The 20,872-nt window shown below is 41.5% G+C and overlaps 1 protein-coding gene across 1 annotated transcript in view; it reads right to left on the reverse strand.

Annotated features, from left to right (window-relative positions):
* Positions 1-667: 667 nt before the first annotated feature.
* GPI (glucose-6-phosphate isomerase) overlaps positions 668-20,872 on the reverse strand; it is a 22,717-nt gene continuing 2,512 nt past the window's right edge. Inside the window, exons 2-18 of the mRNA XM_027669366.1 lie at positions 18,652-18,742; positions 17,701-17,769; positions 14,755-14,874; positions 12,879-12,962; positions 12,644-12,790; positions 10,874-10,945; positions 9,846-9,890; positions 8,990-9,043; positions 8,076-8,136; positions 6,502-6,545; positions 6,119-6,271; positions 5,667-5,796; positions 5,217-5,293; positions 3,819-3,947; positions 3,324-3,399; positions 3,175-3,241; positions 668-1,710 (exon numbers count right to left, since the gene is read on the reverse strand). Of these exons, the coding sequence (XP_027525167.1) occupies positions 1,587-1,710; positions 3,175-3,241; positions 3,324-3,399; positions 3,819-3,947; positions 5,217-5,293; positions 5,667-5,796; positions 6,119-6,271; positions 6,502-6,545; positions 8,076-8,136; positions 8,990-9,043; positions 9,846-9,890; positions 10,874-10,945; positions 12,644-12,790; positions 12,879-12,962; positions 14,755-14,874; positions 17,701-17,769; positions 18,652-18,742 (1,543 nt within the window). The 3' untranslated portion in view covers positions 668-1,586. The remainder of the gene's footprint in view (positions 1,711-3,174; positions 3,242-3,323; positions 3,400-3,818; positions 3,948-5,216; positions 5,294-5,666; positions 5,797-6,118; positions 6,272-6,501; positions 6,546-8,075; positions 8,137-8,989; positions 9,044-9,845; positions 9,891-10,873; positions 10,946-12,643; positions 12,791-12,878; positions 12,963-14,754; positions 14,875-17,700; positions 17,770-18,651; positions 18,743-20,872) is intronic.

Genomic DNA, 20,872 nt, shown 5'->3' on the forward strand with positions numbered 1-20,872 from the left:
TAAAGTTCTGGGGTGACACCCGGGGGGGGCAGGACCGCGCCATGAGGGGCCCTGAGGGCACGGCCCCGCCCTCCCGTCGGCAGGGGGCGCCCCGCGCGCGGCAACGGCGGCGCGGGAAGGGCTCCCTCAGAGAGAGCCGCCTCCTTCAGAGAGGGCCGCTCCTTCCCTCAGAGAGAGCCGCCTCCTTCAGAAAGGGCCGCTCCTTCCCTCAGAGAGCCGCCTCCTTTAGGGAGGGCCGCTCCTTCCCTCAGAGAGAGCCGCCTCCTTTAGAAAGGGCCGCTCCTTCCCTCAGCTCCGCGAGGCTGGTCCGGCACCGCCCGCACAGCACAGCAGTGAGACGCCAAAGGCGCTCCCTTCACTCCGACCGCTGCACAAAGAGGGAGCTGTGCACAGGGGGATGAAAGGTTTAAAACCTCCTGTGAAAGAAAACATGATGCTTCCCCTCTAGTCGGTTCTCTTTCTGAGCTCGCATTTTATATAGAAAAATTTGCTTGACAGAGCTGATCGTAACCCCTAACACAGTATGAAGGTGTTAGCGTGACATATCAGCGAGACTGGAGGGGTCCTGCCAGCAAAGCCGTGCAACAAAGATGGGCATTGAGAGTTACCAGCTCAGTGCAGTCAGCATTTGTCATGAAGGGCTGGGGGCACGAGAATCACAGTTTCCTTTCAATGCTTGTGTCTTACCTTTATTAAAGGTGTTACAGAACAATAGTCAGAGCATGCCAGTCCACTAGCAAAGAGGGGTTAACAGTAGTAGAGGACAAAAGAGGATAAACAACTTACTGACAAACAGGTTTCTCTATTTTTTGTTGTTGTTGTTGGACAGTGATGCTGATTTAAGAGTGTGAAATTGCCCCTCTAGGATACCAAAAATACATTTCTTCCACAAGTGATCCCAACCTTTTGCTTCACAAACTCTGGAAAGTGACTGGTATCAGTCACTCCAGTTTTCTTCTTTTTTGGATAGCTGTCCACATAGCTTACAGACAAAACATGAAAACTTCTACCAAACACCAGTAAACTTTCGTTTTCACAGTAGCATTCGGAAAAAAAATAAATCTCTATCTTGCTCAAATGCATGAAATGTGTAACCTGAACAACCTACAGCTGTAGATTTGATTGTTTGAACACATTCTAGTTTCCAGCTTACAGCAGAACCAGTCCAAAGAGAGAGAAGTTAGTTTACTTGGCTTCAGAGAACCTTACACAGTGAGTGAGGCAAATGTTACTAGGGCTGCACTTTAAGGATAAAGAGTGAAGAAGTTTTACTCATCCATCATACCTTTTATTTTCTAATATCAGTAGGTGATCATCTTTAAGGAACTTGAGGGGCAAGAATTGAGGAATATACCAGCTGCACTTTACAGATTAACAGCCACAAAAATAGAAAGCAACTAGACAATCTCAGGGTTTCACAAAACTAGTTTCCATTTGTAACACTTGACGCAACAAGATTAACTGCAACAAGTGAAGAAGCTACATCTGTAAAGTGCTATTTTTGTTGGAAGTGGCTAAAAAAGCACAACTACAACAGATTTGGGTATTCCGTGGTGAGATTGGCGATGTCCTCCAAGTATTTCCTTTCAGGCTCTGTGTTTCTTGATGAAGTTGATGAGCCCATTTGTTGAGCTATCATGAGATGTCACTGGAGCATCTGACTCCAGTTCAGGCTCAATTTTCTTGGCAAGTTGTTTTCCAAGCTCAACTCTGCATTTATAAAAGCAGCAGAAGAAAAACATTAGTGAATTGAAAAGCAGAAAGACATTAGTGCTAACAACTTAAGAGTATTTACTATAAGCCATTAACATTAAAAATAGATGCTGGTAAAAGTAATTTCCCAGTGAACACTATGATGCTTTTTCCCTCACAAATTACTGAGAAAGTTTTAACTCGGTGCCATTCTTAAACAACTGGAGTTCTCACTGCTGCTTAGCTGAACAAACAGCTCAAATTACAGGATGTCTAAAGAGAAAGTTTTGTTTCTGAAGTTAAGCAGAGTCCTTTCCCCTCAGTATTCACCTGTGTTATGCAGCCTGCCCCAGTGCTTGCTCCTGTTCACTGCTGACCATGACACTGCTCACAACACCAATTTATGGCACCAAGACAATAAACAGCAGCTGAGTTGCAGGCCTGGAAGCATCCCCAGCACTAGAGGGGTATCCAGGAGTTACAGCCTCACAGGATAAGAACCTGGGATAGTCCAACTGCTGTAAGAAACTAGGCTGGTCCTACAGTGTCCCCACATTGCATAGTTTTGGATGTCATTCTAGATTTTCATGTGTGGCAATATAAGCTGTACTTCCCCCTATCCCCCTCCTGCTTTCAGAGTTTATAGCAATATAGCTTGTACTAGCCAGTCTTCCCCTCTCAGGTTATACTACAATATTTTAAAGAACATAGCTCTAAGAACACACATACAAAGGCTACCCTTCAGCCTTTAAGGAGACAGCTTAGTGTAAACTGATATTCTATGCCTGTAGAGCAAGTGTGCTCTTCAAAATAAGCCCTCACAGCACAGGCAGGCTGCACCTGAAAAATCTTACCTTTTCCCCAATCCCTCTACCTAAGCCTTCATATGGTATGTTGGACAGTTCCTATTACTGCAGATTAAAAACAATCTGATTAGCTCCTGATTAAATCTTCCATTGTGAGGAGTTTGTCCATTCCAGTGACACACAGAGCTCCACAACCCTCAGTCACAGATGCCAGATTCCTCTGCCAGGAATGTTCTTGTCTCTCCATATAGGAAAACTCAGAGGTGGTCAATCTTTGGCTTAACAGATGCTATTCAAACTGCCTACTAAATATTTCTAGAGGTAAAATAACTCTTTTTCACTTTCTATAAGGGAAAATATTTTTCCTTTCTAATTCTCAGAGCATGTGTTCAGCCTGCTTGACTACCTTCCTCATTACTGCCCCTTTTCTGCATTCATAGTATTCTTCTAAATCCAATTAAACACAGGTCCTTAGCTAAAATTGTATCTACAAAGTCACTATGCACGATTAAGGACACACAGTGACTTATCTCCAGAAAACGTTTTCCCTTAAAACTATCCTATAATAATTTGCTCCAAGTATGACACTTTTTTTAATTGTCTTTTCTCTAAGTCAGGATAGATTAAGAAATATCACAGTCAATAAATATGCAAGTAAGAGAACAAGGAAACTTACCCCCACTGGTCATAACTGTTAATATCCCAGACAACTCCTTGAACAAATATCTTGTGCTCGTACATGGCTGTAAGCAGAAAGAGATTTATCAATCAACTTGATCAGAAAGTCTTCATAAACATTCGCAGATGAGAGACCTCTTTACTCACCAATGATGGCTCCCAGAGTGAAGGGGTTGAGTTTTGTAAACATGATGGAATTGGTTGGTCGATTTCCCTCAAAGACCTTTCAAAACAAGAGTTACATTGTCATCTAATATATTGTAAAACTTATATCACTTATATTTTTCTCACAGTCCTCACTGAACTATTTGCATTAGCAGTAAACCCAAAGTCCTGAAAGCTCTGAGGACTACCATCTTCAGCCAGAAAACTGTATCACTTCCATGTGTTATTATTACAAACTCCACAGCAAACTTCTCTCCAGCAGCACTGCTGGCTGCTGTGGGCTACAAGAAGTAAACCAAGGCAATATCCCAGGGGCAGTGCTGAGAGAGCTCATCTTTCCTGAAATGCCCCAAAAGGCTCCAGAGCAGGGAGCTTTAGCACAAGTGCTCCTTGCACCTGCTCTGAGTGCCCTGCCGAGGTGCCCCCTGTGCCACCCTGCTGGCTGCTGCACTGCCCCATGGGCCAGGGCCCAGGTACCTTGTGGGGAAGGAGCTTCTCCAGAGCCTCCCCGCTCAGCCCGGCCGCCTGCAGCTCCTTCCGAGCCTCCTCCGCAGTCTTCCCTTTCATCAAGGCCTCTGTCTGAGCGAGGAAGTTGGCCAGCAGGATCTAGCAGGTGCACACAAACACAGCTCAGGTTTCCATTCCCTCAGCTCGAATAGTGGTACCTGGTGCTCCAATCCAGACCAGGGCCCAGTCTGCACTTACAAGTCTTGTTAACACTGTAGCAGTTTTAGCTGCATGATGCCCACTATTGCTTTTTACTTCAGAGTGCCAGGAGACTTAATTACTATTTTAAAGTGCATCCAAAGACAACGAGGACAAGCTTTGCAGAATCCTGCCCCTGCCAAAACTGGCAGCGAATCTCCCACTGAGAACAGAGGAACCAGGACCTCATCCAGCCCAGTCTATGCTTTCATTCCATGCTATGGAAATCCAGGTGCAAAGATTAGTCACAGGTAACCAACTATGATGCACTTCCTCATCTGTAGGCGGAAAATCCCCACAGCATCTCACGTACCAATCCCTGCCAAGGCAGTACAAGTTTCTAGTTTCCTGTTCCCTCTCTAATGTTAGCCTGAAAATTCACGTGTGTTTACACCAAAGATAAACTTTTACTGTATCTACAGTCAAATGAAACCTTTACTCCCCTTCTTTTGCAAAGTCATACTCAAACTTCCACTGGACTTCGTGTTACTTGACCAAAAAATTACTATTACAAGTGCCATTCCAATTGTGTAATCTGAAATTATGATGAGACTAAAATTTAGTGAGGAAACAGGTTCTTTCTCAAGTATGTATTAAGTGGTAGACCTGGACGTGTTTCCACCTATGGAAGTTAAATACAATTCTTAGTTCAGTGGAAATCCTTAGTTAGACAATACATTAAACTAAAAATTGTACAGGTTAAGAACATCTGTGTAGAAGCCACCACCCCAACCATGCTATTACACTGATTAAGGTTTATCCTAGTAGAGTTTACGACTTGAAAACTTCCTCAGAGATGCTGTCACATCAAGTCTGAGTTTATTTCTTCCTACTTGGCAAGAATTACACTCCTTGCAACTCCTACAAAGAATTTTCCCTCCAAATATTTAATTGCTCAACTCTTTCCAGCTTCAGTTGGCCCACAGGACACACCACTGAGCTGCCTCAAGAACTGTGGCTGTAATTTCTTCAAGAACAAACACACCACTGTATTACCTATTACAGATCTATGCAATTATCATTTAGATATTTTCAAATCTATTGTGAATGTTGACAGAGCCCACATGGATGGTTTAAAAGGGACATTCAGAAATATTGCACACTGCTATACCAAATAAGCTTCAATGCCTTCAGCCATAAGAAATATGGGTGCCCCAACAAAGAACTTACCTTGTGATGCAAGCCATTCCTGATGGGGTGCTGAGTCTGGACTGGGATCAGAAAATCACAGGGAATCATGCGAGTTCCTGTAAGAAAAGCCAGGTTAATAACCCTGCAACAGGAAAGTCCTAGAAAAATCTTCAATTCTCGCCCCATTTACAGAGTTACTGGCAGATTCAGTCACTTCTAAAAGTTCTATAAAAGAGCTTTTTTATTATTAACAGCAGGGAGAAGTAACAACACAGCTCAGTAGTTTCAGCTTTATTTGACCTTCCTTATTGCAGGTAAAACCTGCATCTTGTAGCCTCCAAAAGCCACTAATTAAGAGCCCCACAGTAACGCAAGGCTAGGTTAGGTAAGAGCCAACCTCCAAACCAGTGCTGACTCTGCAGACTCCTGCAGCTTTGCAGACACTCAGAATTCAATTCCAGGATGCAGCAGTGCCTGGTGTCAGCTTACCTTGGTGGATGAGCTGGTAAAAAGCATGCTGCCCGTTGGTGCCAGGCTCCCCCCACACTATGGGGCCAGTGCTGTAGTCCACACGAGAGCCCTTCTTGGTGATGTACTTGCCATTAGACTCCATGTCACCCTAAAAGAAGGGAAGGGTGGTACCACTCAGTAGCAGAGCAAGTTTCCACACATACTTCAGCTATAACGAACACTGCTTCACCAGAGAAATTTTCTAAGTATCAGGGATACAGTTGCTTAATTTATGGACACCAAGGCAATGGAGGTACGTGGAAAACGCCTTTAAAGTAACCAAGCAAATAAGCTGATATCAATCTTGGCATCAGTCTCTTCAGGCCATTGAGTACATGAATTTAAGGGACTGCAGTTTTAACCAGCACATGCAGTCAGGTCCTAGAGCCAGGCCAGAGGCCTGTCCCCGTGTTCCTCTGGAGCACTCCCACCTGCTGGAAGTAGGCAGCGAAGCGGTGCATGTACTGGTCGTAGGGCAGCAGGGCGTGGGTCTCGCAGCCGTAGCAGTTGATGTACCACACCCCCAGCATGGCCAGCAGAACAGGCACGTTCTTCTCCAGGGGGGCAGTGTGGAAGTGATTATCCTGCAGGACACAAGGGAAAACTAACACTTCTGATAAAGCAATTGTCACCCCTCCCAACTCTTATATTGTTTTGATTGTTGCTTTGATTCGGGGAGAGCTTCTCAAGCACTGTTGTTTTAGGAGCATTGGGAGGACCTAAGGAGCTGAACCTTAGAAACCAACCTGCCCCTCAGTTACCTTACTAACAACTCTTAAAGAGGAACAAATCTGGAACAGGATTCCACACTCACCATCCAGTGGGCTCCTGCAAGCAGATTCTCAAAGTTGTCAAAACCTAACAATGAAAAGAGGCAGTTTGTATTTACTATTACAACTCAAACTTGATTTTTCTTATAGAGACAACTGTAAACCAGTTTTGATTCCCTGTATGCAGCAAGACTCCCAACTGCTAATCGCTGTACTTTTTGTACTTAATTTAAAGGTGTACTTTGACTTCTCCTGACATTTGCATTCCCTAAGCCAGGCATTTACTTATGCTTTAAAAGCCTGGACTTCAGAGGAAGTCCAACTTCATGAAACATAATTCAAAAAACCTTTGCCTAAAATCCCCATTCAGACAGAATGAACAACTAGAAGGAAAACAGAGGCATTTAATACAGAGCCCTGCTTTAAGGCTATATAGTTTTCATCAAGTTTGAACACTTAAGTCACTTCACAGCCTCAGTGGGATAGATATCCCCCAAGAACACAGGGCAAGGTTGGTATTTCAAAACAAGGATTTGTGTGTTGGTCTGAGGAGAAACAGCTCTAATAAGATTGTCAAAGAAAAAGGCTCCCCTCTTCCCTTCCCTGTTCTCTCAACAATTCACCTGAGTTTTCTTTGCTTTATAATTAGGGTATTTAAACCTCCATTTGCTTTCATTCAGGAATAGTTTAACTAACTTTAGCTTCCTTTCCTGCAAAGACAGAAATCCTGATTCTTTAGTAGGAATTAGGAGGTGAAGTGTTTGGCAATCAAAGCAGCAGCTCTACCTATGGTCAGAAGGCAGCTGTGGGAGATGAAGGGTCTAAGGAAGAAGTGCAGATAGACCAGCATGTCAGCAGTCAGCACCAAATCTGTCTGACAGCAGCAATGAACAGTTATTGCAGACAGAACAGTCAGTGCCTCACTGGTTTATTTTGCTCTTATAAGTTTTTCTACACATGACAATTCCTATTCATATAATTCCAAAACCACCAAACCCACTGTTATTCTTTTAACCCCAGTCGAAGGGAATTCTAGCTTTTGTTTAGAAAAACAAAATGACATTATAGTTTCAGGCTTTAAACATTTGAAAGCAGTGATGAGGGAACAAATGTAATCACCAGGCTCTATAGCCAGGATGAGCAAGTACTGGAACACAAGGAATTAGTGGGAGGAGGAGACAGTTAACAATACTGCACAGAGCTCATATGCAGAACTGGAGACACAGGATTTTGGTGTTTAGTGGGTGTATATTTACAGGTACTAAACACCCCACTCCAAGCTTAGGAATGGCAGTTGCAAGGTCTGATTTTCACCACTGACAGGGCTTTACACAAATCAGTCACTTTGGGCTATGCAAGTGACTAAACAGACGCTATCTGATTATTTGTACCCAAATATGGGTGATTTCCAAAGCTGCATTTGCAGTACTAAAATACTGACATTTCCATTGCATTACAGACTTTTTTAGCACAAATATCCAACTACTCAGAGTAGGCTGGGTAAATAATATTCACCCCAAACCTGATCCACAATCCACTATTATTAAAGCATTCCACAGTTATATTCCTGAAGCAAACAGACTAATTCTTGGCAGGGTGAGCTCCCAGGAGTACCTACCAATATGCAGGGCAATGGAGAGACCAATGGCAGACCACAGAGAGTAGCGGCCACCAACCCACTGCAAACAAGAGATTGGTTTAGATGGACAAGTGCAAAGCTTTGACATTCAAACTTATTCAAACTATTACAAAACAGCAGCGTGTGTTTAGACATCAGCAAAAATCAATATTCTTTCTGGTTACAGTTGACTACACGTTATATGGCACAGTCAAGGGAACCTGCACCTCACGGGAGCCCCCTAAGGTTACCCCTTGGGTATGCATTTTTTGAAAGTCTGAAGTTATCCTACTTGTCCAGTTTATATCATATGTGTTGAGCCAGATCCCTTGATTCTGGTTCACATCCAAATCTTAAGTTTGCAGCTTGTATTAACTGCTTTCATAATATCACCCCTCTCTAGGTAAAGCCTGCTTCAGCAAGACTCAGGCAAACCAACTTGTTTCTAACTAAGTATAATGACAAGACTAAGGGCAGTATACTTTCAAGATGCATCTGCTACAAAATACCAAAGTAGGCTCCCATTTCTGATGTCTGACCTTTATAGGCCTAGCTTATACACTGCACACACCAGCAGTCAAATGTCACAGCTTATAATAACTGCTTGCACGGAGGAATAAGCCAAGACTTGGATCTCCTGTTACTCCACAGCTGACTGGACGGCCAAGAACACAGAAGGCTCCTCTGCAGACCTCTGACTGCAGGATTTTAATGTCATGGCCAAGAGTTTTGCTTGCCTGACACGTTCCCAGTTTGCCTTTCGTTAAGAGTTTTCAGGTGTTTCAGTGCACTGAATACAACTACTATAATTTAGGTGCTTTGGCAGTTTCCAGACACCTAGTTGGAATCACTTTACCTGCTTCAGAAAATGCTAACAGTTACCATCTATCACATAACATTAGACATTTACTTACATCCCAAAACTCAAACATGTTCTCTGGGTCAATTCCAAAGTCTTTAACTTTAGGCTAAAACAAAAAAGCCAAAAAAGCATGTAAGAACACCATAAGTAAAAACTACAGTATTAAAAAGCTTTATATGCAGCAAACACACACAAGTTGGGTACCTATGAAATACATAATTCCACAACTACATCCTCTATTTCAAAAAATGCACAGCATCCATCACAAAAATATATCTTCATTTCCAGAGATATCTATCATTATTCACTATTAAAAATCAATGACATACATTCATTTTCTGATGAATATAAGTGGCCATATAGTTCAGAGTTGGACTGACATTCACTTTACAACTAACAGAACCCTAATGGAAGAAATGACTTTCCCATCACAACACCTGCCAGCCTGCCAATGATGGCACAGTTCTTCCCTAATTGGTCTCTCCACTTCACACATTTGCATAAAACACCACATCAGGGTACATTATGTTCATCAGGAGCACTATTCAAACCACCTGTGCCACTTCAGCCCTCGCTTGGAGTTTAGTCTAATATTTATTTACATAACTGCATTCACACATACTTAAGCAATTACAGGTAGCACTCATTAATAACAAGTCATTTCAAGTATAAAAGCTCTTGATTTCAGATTTAAAGCTCTAGCAGAAAAAGCATACATCCATTCTATAATGGAAGTTCAATGTTCTAGAAGTGTTTCAATTACTTTCAGTAGAGAAAAGGCTTCCTCTCAAGAGGAATGCTAAAATTTGGTATTCAAGTATCTTAAAAGATAGGCTTCCTTACTAGATTATCATGTGAGGCCATCTCAAAGGTACATAGAAAAAATAAACTTGACTGGTTATACTTACAGCATTGGTAGACAAGGCAACGAAATGCTTGGCCACAGCTGAAGGCTTAATAAAGATAAAAATATAGTTAGATCTAAAATACTAATTATTTTAAGTTCTGGTTATAAAGCTGATCTGCTACCATTTACACAGAATACTGTTGATTATCACCAGGTTTTTTTGTGTTACAAACTTGAAATCACGTAGTTCACATTGACTGTGGGATTTGGCAGCATGCCCAAAGATCCCATTCCCATCAGTCCCTCTGGAGAGCAGCACACCAGTTCCCTCAGAGCAGTTATCAGCTGGACACCACTTCACAGCACATGGAGTTGGCTGCACAGGCATAACCCTTCCAGCCAGGGTCAAATGATCAACTGGAACTACTGATAAACCTCAAGCTCCAGATTTAGACTTTGATCTTTCAGTTCTGGTGAACAAAGTTGTCTGTAACAGTAGTGTAATGAGGAATTTCAAAGCCCAGCTTTCAAACTAAGTACAGCTACCCTGACTGAACAAGTTAAAGACCATCTTAATTACCTGAAGAGGCAGTATCTGCTTTTTTCCTTTTAAGAGTTAGAAATAGGAGAGCATGATCCAAATACAAGGTTTCTATTCATAGCACAGCCATCTGCCACAGAAATGTCAGAGTATCACTCCAACCATAGCTTCATTTCTAGTTTTCAAGGATTTGCCAAGAATTAGAAGGTAATGCCACAGACACTGTATTCCTGGATTTTCATATATTAGTAGCTGTACCACAGCACTGGCCAGCTCCAAGGCAAACACTGCACTCTGTTACTTAGCAGAGAGGATCTGGGGGAACAGTGCATGACAACCATTTATAATGAAAAACTAGTGGGTTTATCACTTTGATTGGACAAACAGTGTGTCACTAACAAAGCCCTGAAGTGATCTAAGTACAGTGTTTGCTGAGCCTATGTTTGGGCAGTCACTGGCTCTGCTCCAAAGCACACAGAAGGAGCAGGGAGGAGCCACACAACCCAAAGCTGCTGCATTGTCAGGTGCCCCTAAACAGCCCCACTTACATCGTTAGCAGCTCGCAGGAACCACTCTTTGGCCGTCTCTGCATTGGTGATGGTCTCTTGGGTGGTGAAAGTCTGCACAGCAAAAACAAGGAGATGAGTAAAACACTTCTTAAAACAAACAACTTCAGGTTGCTAAAGCATCAGACGTTCCAGACAACCAGAGCCAGACGTGCTAACACACAGCTGCTGCCAGACTGCACAAAAAAGCAAACTCTTTAACCCAGTGAACACTAGTGCTGCTCGATTTACCCACCTAGTTTTAAACCAGCATGTATCTGGAATTGGAACAATTATTCCTGATTTCCTACCTTCCCACCCCTCTAACTGTTCTGCAAAACTTTGAGACTAAGTTTTCTACTTTAGTCTTTTACTAAAAACAAACTTTCACCACTCAACTACAAAGGAACTAATTAAGCATCAAAATGGGATAACCCAGCTGGACTGTCCTCTTGTCTTCAATTCCTACTTTTTCATGGAGGAACACTCGTTTCTGCTAAGATTCTAGCCATAATTTTGTTTTGCTGATTAGAGGAAAACATTTTCCTGCTTCATGAAGTGTGCACAGAAGTTCAGTCATGCAGTTTTGCAAATATCTACAACCATTCTGATTTACTCAGCCATCAAAATTTAGCTTTAAGGGTGAACACTAGATTCAACCTACTCTCATCCATCTCCAGAAATATTTCATTATGAAACACAAGCCTGTTATGGAAAAAAATGCCATTCATCCTCTTCCAAATGTATCCAATTATCTAACTACAGTCTGGCAAACAGAAACTGAAGTGTTACTCTTTCAATCTGGCAGTTTTCTAAGCCTTTGAACCGTGATCCCTGGACTCAATTATTGCAAGTAACCATTAGTATTACTTTGTGCAGTTTCGTTGTTATTCCATAAGTTGTTGCTCAGCTGCAGCATTGCCAAGATTAGATAATGAGCACCAAGGCCAGCACTGCACATGTTCATTTGCTGCAGATTGTCTTCAACAGCAGAAAGGTTCTACTGTGCTTTACAAATGAAGGCAACCCAAGTTACATAACTCTGGAGTTTGCCTCCATCCCTTCCCTCTGCTCAGACAGAACCATTCCTCAGAGGAAGATGGAACTGCCAATTATGGTTACAGAGTCAGTTATTAGCAAGGCAAGTCTTAAAGGCAGCTATTCAGTCTGTAATCAGAAATAAGTGTCACCTTAAAGAGGTAAAGGCAGTCTGCTGGTACTTTCTAAGTAAAGCAGCTTAGTATTTATAGTGCTCAAGGAACTTGGCATTTAAGTGATTTAGGTGAAGGTATTTTGTTACTATCCTAAAACAAAATGGAGAGTCTTAAACTACATGCAATTTTTTAATGCAAAAAGCCAGAACACTTAACAAGTGCACTTAACATACAGGACCTTTAGGAATGAGACAAGATCTGGAATTTCAAAGAAATAACTACAGAGGATCCTACACTCCACCCACAGAGAAGTACAAACAAACTGTTGTGAATAAAACTTAAACTTGCATTGATTGAGAAATACACCCCAGACAACCTGAAATTGCTCATGTATCTGGTTTAGGTTAAGTAATTTTCAGCTCTTGATTTATGAATCCCCAAGTATTTCAGTGGCAACACAAGCTTGGACTGCAAGTTCAGAATGAATCCCAACAGGCCCATTTAGAAATAATCCCTCTTAGAAGGTCCTGATCTAGATCTCCCTGTGGACAGACCTCTGTTCTAATTGAATTCTTCACAGGTAGAGCAAGTCACAGCCCAGTGCTTGTATCAGACATACCTTTGATGCAATGATGAAGAGAGTGGTGTCTGGTTTGAGCTCAGCCAGGGTTTTGGCTATATGAGTCCCATCAATGTTGGATACGAACCAGACACGAGGGCCTCCCTTGGAATAGGGTTTCAGGGCTTCAGTTACCATCAGAGGACCCTGGACAGAAGCCACAGTCAGATTTTATTGTCACTGTAGGCACATACCCACACAAAGACGTGCAGGGGCACAGAAGTCAGGAGCTTACCAAGTCAGAGCCACCGATGCCAACGTTGACCACGTCAGTGATTGTCTTCCCAGAGTAGCCTTTCCATTCCCCACTGCGGACCCTCTGTGCCAGGAAACATTGCAATGAGATGTTACACTCACACTAAAGCCAGTGATTCTAACCCTGGCAACAGGCTGTGTTTGCAGGCATTGCTGTAGGAAGTCTCCCAAGACAACTTTCAGGCTTCTGGACCTTCAGGCCTCCACTCAGAGCTATCTTCTTAGGCAGACATTTGCTTATGTCTGAGATTACACTTCACTAAGTGCTGCAAGTCTAATACACAGTTAAAAACACACTGCAAGATCCAATTCTACTCCTGTGTGGACTGCTGTAGCATTTAGTGTTGGCAAAGGCAAGAGAAATATAGATAAAAATGAAAAAATCTTGAGAATTACACTATTTGCAACAAAGATTTGAACCTGAAGCAGTTCTTTAAGTGTCTTTTATTGGAATCGACTTCACTAACTAAACTGGAAGACACCAATATTAATAAAACCACTGAAATAAAGATTTACTGGCAAATCAAACATTCAAAAAGCTTTTCTACTGCACGTATGCTTTGCAGTAGGATTTATTTCTGGGCTGTACCTTCACAGCATGTAGTACAAGTTTCTGTTCTATTCTTGCTCTTTAAGATTCACTGAGAGTTCTAAAACAAAATGACAACCATTAAGTAGCACTGAATTTTGCCCATCTATCACCTCTGCATTAAATTTTTTCCAAACACAAAAGTAATCTTTCTAGCATAATAAATCCTTCTAAGTAAATTCCCCAATTCTAAAGCAATTCTTCTACAAAGCACTTAGTTATGCTGATAGTTGCTCTTCTTCCCTACAGATGTTTAAGCTTTTCATTTTTCCAAACAGAAAAACCATTTCTAATATACACAGTCCTGTACCCTGTAGATGATGTTGCCACAGTCTTAAAACCCCACCTGCTAAGTCAGTCAACTGAAACAAGCATCTTTGTTAATATTTTCAAGGAAACTGCTTATCATGATTTTTATTTTGCAGAGAAGATACTCCTGCATGGATATTCACAGGCTGTGGTGACTGACACCACCGAGCAATCAAGAGGGTGGCACCAGGGAAAACTCTTGTTTTGCACTACCAAAACCTCAACCAGCTAAAAGCTCTAGAGGGGCAGAAACCAGTGAATTTCTACAGCCATTCAGTCCTCTCAGTATCTGAAGAAAGCACCAAATTCAGACCAACTAGTGGCAGTTATTGTGGTTTAGGAACTGGACATAATCCAGGCTCATTTTGCATAGGTTAAAGGTTGGTCACTAGCCCCGGGTAAGACCCACAACAGCAACCAAGCAGGTCCAGGTCCTCCAGCCATGTTTAAAATACATTAAAACTATTCAGGGAGCTTCTACTGCAAACAAAATAGAATCACAAAGGAATTGGACCTAAAACCAAAAGATCTTTAAGAAACTATGTAAGTAGAGTAGAATCAAATTGCAACTGAGCTGGGAGCCTCTACCTCTCTTACACAAATGTTAAGAGGCAGTTTCTACTTGAAGTCAAGTAGTTGAAAACTTAGCAAAAAATAAAGAGACATTGGAAGTCTTGTAAATCATTAAGTGCCATTCAAAAGTAAACACAAGATTACTGCTGAAAGAGCAAGATCTAGAAAGCCCATTAAAGAAAAAATGAGCTGGGAACAGAGAGAGAAGAATAAGTCAATAAAAACAGCTCCAACTCCACTCCTGAGCCAGAACTATTGTAAACCTCAAACAAGAGGCCAACAACTCATGTGAACCAGTCTACAGCCAGTGCTTCACAACACACCTGTAAGAACCTGGCTGGATATGGAACAAAGATGACAAATAAGCTGTGGTGGTACTTCATACCTGGCAGAAGTGTTTCATCTTGTCCAACACTTTGTTTACTTCTGGAACAACATCCTTCCCATCCACAAGTATTGGCCTGTTGGAGCGATTCCTCAGAGCAATGTGAAGCACAGCTCGGTTCTGAAACAAGGGAAAACAAGATGAAGTTGTTTCCAAGTTCTACCCAGAGGCCTCAGCTGCCTCATCCAGAGGGCAGTATGATCTCCAAGACTTCAAAATCCTTTAGATTAACCAGGATTAGTAGGGCAGTGTTTTCAGTGTGTGTACATACACACATCACCAGCTACCTGAATCACTCTCACTTCACACAATCAGTGCACAGGGCTCACAACAGCACAGAATATGCAAAGCAATAGTTTACTTGGAAAAAACAAAACCTCAAAATCCCCTAAAAGCATTTAGAAATTGAGGTTCAGAATTCAGCAATAGTCAGTACTCAGTGATCTTTATTTTGGCATGCTTAAGATGGACAAGAATGAAATTGCTTCTTAATGATGACAATACTAAAAAATCTATTATAACAAGCAGCCAAAGTTATTCTCTCTGGCACTTTCTCAATTATCCTGAGTAATCCATTTCACATAGGAAAGGACAAATAATTTAAACATTTGACAAAGAAGGATACAAGAGCCACATTAATCTATCCACTGCCCACAAGTAAATGTTGCCTGAATATTTGCACACCAGATAAGTAGGTGGTAGTTGTGTTATGAGAAAAAAAACCTTAGCATGCACTGTATTATGTTAATTCTCCACAGTTGCACACAAGTCAAAGCACTGAAACCTGGCCTGTGGTTTGCCTGTTTAAGAGCTTAACAGCTTTAATCCAGAATGAAGGAGTTAGTCAATACTAATGAACAAATTAAAAAATTAGTCTGCTCTACCTCATTGCTCCTCACTACAATGAGAGGCATTGTAAGACAAAGACAACACAGACAATATGAACTGCCAAGTTATGATTTAAATACCAAATGTTAACTCAAAAATCATTGAGTTTGTGGTTACTGACTTGCAATACGAAAAGCCTCTTTCACTTGCTAATTAAAGTGCACCCACTTAAATTTGGGGTGAACAGAGGCAATTTTTTGGCAGCACTCAGCCATGCAACAGTATTTGGTAAATACTGCTCACTACCAGGCTTGAAGGATGCTTTGTCTTAACTCAGAGGAGCAGTCAGATTTGACCTGATATCTACTGCTAAGCAAAGTGTTCCCCAAATATCATGCAGGCTGTGAAGACTGTCCCCATGAGGAGTGGTCAGATGAGTGACCTTGTGAAGCACTTTCTTTGTGCCATATCAAGCTGCAAGTTTTAACTCATCTGGGACAAACACCTGGCAAAGCCACACTTGGGTGCACTATAAAGAACTTCCACATCAGCACACACCATACAGCCAATGCCTGCAGCACCACACACAGACAAGTCTGAAATACTTAAGACAAAAATCTAAAAAATGTTCTAAATCAGATCAAGAGTAATGGACAAGTCAGTTCTTGCCATTAAGCAGCTCCCTTATATCTTATTGCTTTTGGTTTGGTCCCACTGTTTGACAGATGCTGTTTAATGTCTCACCACAGTTTCACATTGTCCATAATCCTATTACACAGCCAAACCAACTTGACTGGATTTTCTATATAAACAGAAAAAGATTCAAACCTAAGTCAACTTCTGACTTGGAAAGAAACACCTTGATAAGAAAACAGGAGTTACTAGACTCATTATGCAAGAAGTTGATACATTAAGTGCTATCAAGACAGCAGCAGAAACCAAAAGCAACAGTTTACTACTGTGTTTAAGTGCTTTCTGGGAAAATCTCATCCTTCTGAGCAGATTTCAGCTGCTCTCACATAGCCAGTGACAAGAACTCCATAATGTACAGTCAGAGCTGGGCTAACCCTGTCACAATTTGTGTCACACGAGGCTGGTGAAGGGCAATATCTGAGAAAACCCTCCTGAGAGATTTAACATTTCTCACCCTCTTTCCCTACTTCCTTTTCCCACTTTTTTCATTAGTTACACCTGTAAATTGAAGGCATTAATACAGAAGGAAGAGGAACCATTTCTCCAGTGAAGCTTTATCTGTTTCTGACTGTGTCTTTTAACAAACATGAATCATTTACTAACAATACAATGTCCAACTGCTGAGTTACTTTAAGCAAACAGCTTGTGCAACAGCTAAAGCAGTTAATAGCCAATTTCCAAGTCAAAGGAAATACTGATTTCTGTGAGTTTGCCTCAAACATACTAAATAGCCTTTAATTTTTTAAGGTAGATTAATAAAACCCCCCATACTGTTGAGTTTCTAGTTTTCATCCTATTTTTTATATTAGAAAAAAAGTACAGTTGGCTTTCTGTATGTTTCAGTGAAGATCTAACCACAACTACAACCTTCAGGCCTCCAAAAAGAGGAAGGTCCTCATCCTCTTACTGAAATACAATGGCTAAATTTCCCAAGATTGTTTATAGTCTTGACTGTTAAACGTACCCAAAGCCAAGCAGCACCACAGCCCAAAGCAGAGTCTTACACAATCCTCACCCACACCCTGCAGGCCCTTTGCTGAGCTTTATGAACACTGACATTAGGCAAAAGCATGTAAGGGATACCTGGAATGCAATACTCTGCTCCATGCCCTTTGCAAGATCTAACTCATCTTCCTCTCTACAAAAGAGGGAAGAGAAGAAAAAAAATACCACCAAAATCTCTAAAAATTTAAGGTATGTATTGAAGGACTGAGTAGCATTATTCACACACATTTTCTTCCGTTTTTTAGTAAGAGCTGTAAAAATTTCTCCCATAAGTAGTGCAGCAAACATTACAGCCACTCAGCATTTCGAAGGAGCAATTAAAGTAAGTTTTTTCAAGACTTTGCTTACACAGATGCATGAACATCCATAATACACAGGCACAACTAGAGGGGAAAGAGCCACAGACAGAAATAGCTTTACCTCAGTGAAGTTGATCTTCTCCCCACTGAACATGCGCTCCCTGGCACCTTCCACACCCCTTGACCTGGCCTGAGAAATGCAAGTACAGATTCCTCTTAAAAACAGCAGCAAATCAACATGCACTACTAGTCCTGCTACATCAAAGACTAGGAACATTTAACACAAGACTAAAACAAAAAGTACATTAGATTAAAAGACCCACTAGAATCTAGATAAAAGAACTGATTCTCCCATTTTAAAGCAAGTAGTTTTATGCTGTTTGTCTCCTCAAGAGGTTACAGAGTAACATGTGCTGAAAGACCAAGATGCAACGAATTCATATTAATTTCTCAGTTCCATGTTGTCACGCTGCCACAGGATTCATTAATGATTCTTTGCACCAGCTGAGAGTTTATTTTTTTTAAACTGAAGGGCAGTAACAGTAATTTTGCTATGGCTACTTTGCTAATTCTTCCCTTTTTAAAAATCTGAGTCCTATACATCTAAGCCTTTGGTTGGAAGGGTTGTAAATGTGGACACCCTGTTAAATTGAAATTAGTGATACAAACTTCTCTCTTAAAATAGATCCAACTGCAAATGAATCTCAAAAGTAAGACTGCATGACATATGAAATATTGTTTCAATGGCAGGTATAGAAGCCATGGCCTTCTCTTGCAATTTTATAGGAATCTCTTCTTTTACTGCAGACCTCAATAACAGAGCTATATGTCAGCTGGAATTTATACTGACAAACATCTTTTCAGTGAGCACAAGGAACAGCTCTGCACATTGAAAAATGGCCTTGGAACTTGGTGACAATGCAAGAATCTGAACAGCACCAAGATTTGTACACAGATGCCTTTTAACTTCCACAGTCTCTCAGAGCCAGAGCTAATGGACATAAGCAATGCAAGAACAGTGAGCTGCAGGCAAAAGCTTTTTGGTTTATTAATGTAACATTTAAATAGTTACCAGTTCCACCAGCATTTTCATCACGTCTTCTGTAACGAGGTTCTTGGAGTAATCCAGTAAGATATCCCCATGGTCAGTGTTCAGAGTCAAGCTGTCAAAACCAACAGGCTGTTTAATTGCACCTTCCTGAACAGGGCTCCTCTACATATTCCACAACAACAGGAACCCTAATTACACTGAGTTAGTAAAGATGATGTGAGTGACCAATCTGCCCAACAAGTTTCAAAAAATGACTTACCAGTGTGTTCTTTTTATTGAAGACCATGTTTTTCAACACGCTGAATTAGTGTCCACTTTCTGCTTGTGAAAATCCACATACAATGAAGTCTATTTGATGTGTAGTTGGACAATCACATTCTGTTCTCACTGAGCCACCAGCATTCCCCAGTAATAATTAGCTTTTTCCTAATATATCATCAGTAAGGAGCTTATCACTTTCTTCTGCTGCTGAAAAATTAACCTGTCTTCCTACACATCCTCTTAAAAATACAGTCAGTCATTCTTTCATACAGACTTTAGACAGCCTAATTTAAAAATCTATAAACCTTAATGTACAGAAGCATTCTGTCAACTACTGTGCAGAATTAAACCCATTTGTACATGGTTTAGTCTCACAGTCCTCACTGACCCAGTGGAAGTCTCCAAATTACTCAACTACTTACCTGCAAGCTACAGCCTAACAGTTTAGAATACAAGCACAGATATATATATAAATATATATCATATCTGAAATGAAACACAGAAATGGCAGTCCAGTAGAAACCAAGTGAGCCTGTTTGTATTTGTATCCTTGTGTCTGTGTGAGTTCTACAGTTCCTCTAGTCCTTTACAACACTGGGTTTTACCCCTTTCTGCTTTGCACTATTTTCCAACCAAATATGTACATTTATTGTAACTGAGGAACTGAGTTCAGTCACTAACTCAGCCTTCTATAATAGCACATCTTGCTCTCCCTGTTGCTCACACACTCCCCACAGGAGATTGCAGCCATCTCGAGTCTCAGTGTTTCTGCCTTGGTCATTGCCTCCCCTGCTTTTTCTTTCTCAATACCTGAGCACAGAAACATGCACTGTTATTTTAGTCACCACTAAAGAGCCTTCCCAGGGACAAGCCATGGCACAGTTGTTATTCCAAGCATACATAACGTGACAGAGCAGGCAAAATTCTGCAGAGGAAGGATGGAGCTGAACTGAGTTACAGGAATTACAGCAAGGCCTAAACATTTTGGTGGTTTCATTAACTTCAGGAAAAGCACAGTAACATCTTTTTTGGTCTTCAAATACAGGAGGCACTAAGGGAAGGAAGGAAGGTCTCTTCAAGCACAGTCTTAGAGCCGTGTTTCTTTTATAAGCAAGAACACAGGCAAGCAAGGAAAACCAGTATCAGTGCTGTTAATCACCTTCTCTTCAGTGGGCTGCAAACAGTAATCCTGAAATCCAGACCATCCAGCACAAGGATACCTGGAATATGGCTGGCTAAGGGAAGGACTGTGACTTCACCTGCCAAAACTGCCATTCACTGATACAGTACAGAGGAAAAATAAGAACAAGTCTTCAAAATCTGATGCAATTTATTTACAGGCTCATCTCAGACTTGAACACATTTCACTAATGATACAGCAAGGCCATTAGTATAATAACATTTCTTCTGTTTAGAGAAGTAGAACTCCTAAAATTCTCCTTCTATATTAAACTGTAGATGATAGTCTCTCCCAGTGCTCTACTCCCCAAAGAAAAGATCGGGATTTCACGTTTGTTTTCCTGACATATATCTTACATCTACAATTCATTATTTTACTTGTATGAATTAAAAAAAAAAATAAAATAATCAACCTCACTAGACCTAGAAGGCAAAATATCCCATGAAGTTGTGGCTGGATTCAAGTCACTGCTCATTTGAAAAAACTGCAGAAAGGTGCCACCCAAGACATTTCCTGCAAAAATGAAGCAACGGCCACCAGACTGAGCTTCCCACACACCAGGAGGAACACACAGAGCCCACTGTAATCCCCTGCTAAGCCCTTACACCAAGGGATCCACCCTTTATGTCAAGAGCAGCTCAGCTGTGCTCTCTGCCCAACTGTGCCCTCTGCACTGCAGCAGCTCAGGGCAGTGCTGCCCAGGGGGGACACGAGCCCTGGCACGTAAGACACGGCCACCCCGCAGCCCTGCCATGGCCACCCCGCAGCTCTGCCACGGCCACCCCGCAGCTCTGCCACGGC

The sequence above is a fragment of the Corapipo altera genome, unplaced genomic scaffold (genome assembly GCF_003945725.1).
Source record: "Corapipo altera isolate COAL_440 unplaced genomic scaffold, ASM394572v1 140, whole genome shotgun sequence".
NCBI classification, from domain to species: domain Eukaryota; kingdom Metazoa; phylum Chordata; class Aves; order Passeriformes; family Pipridae; genus Corapipo; species Corapipo altera.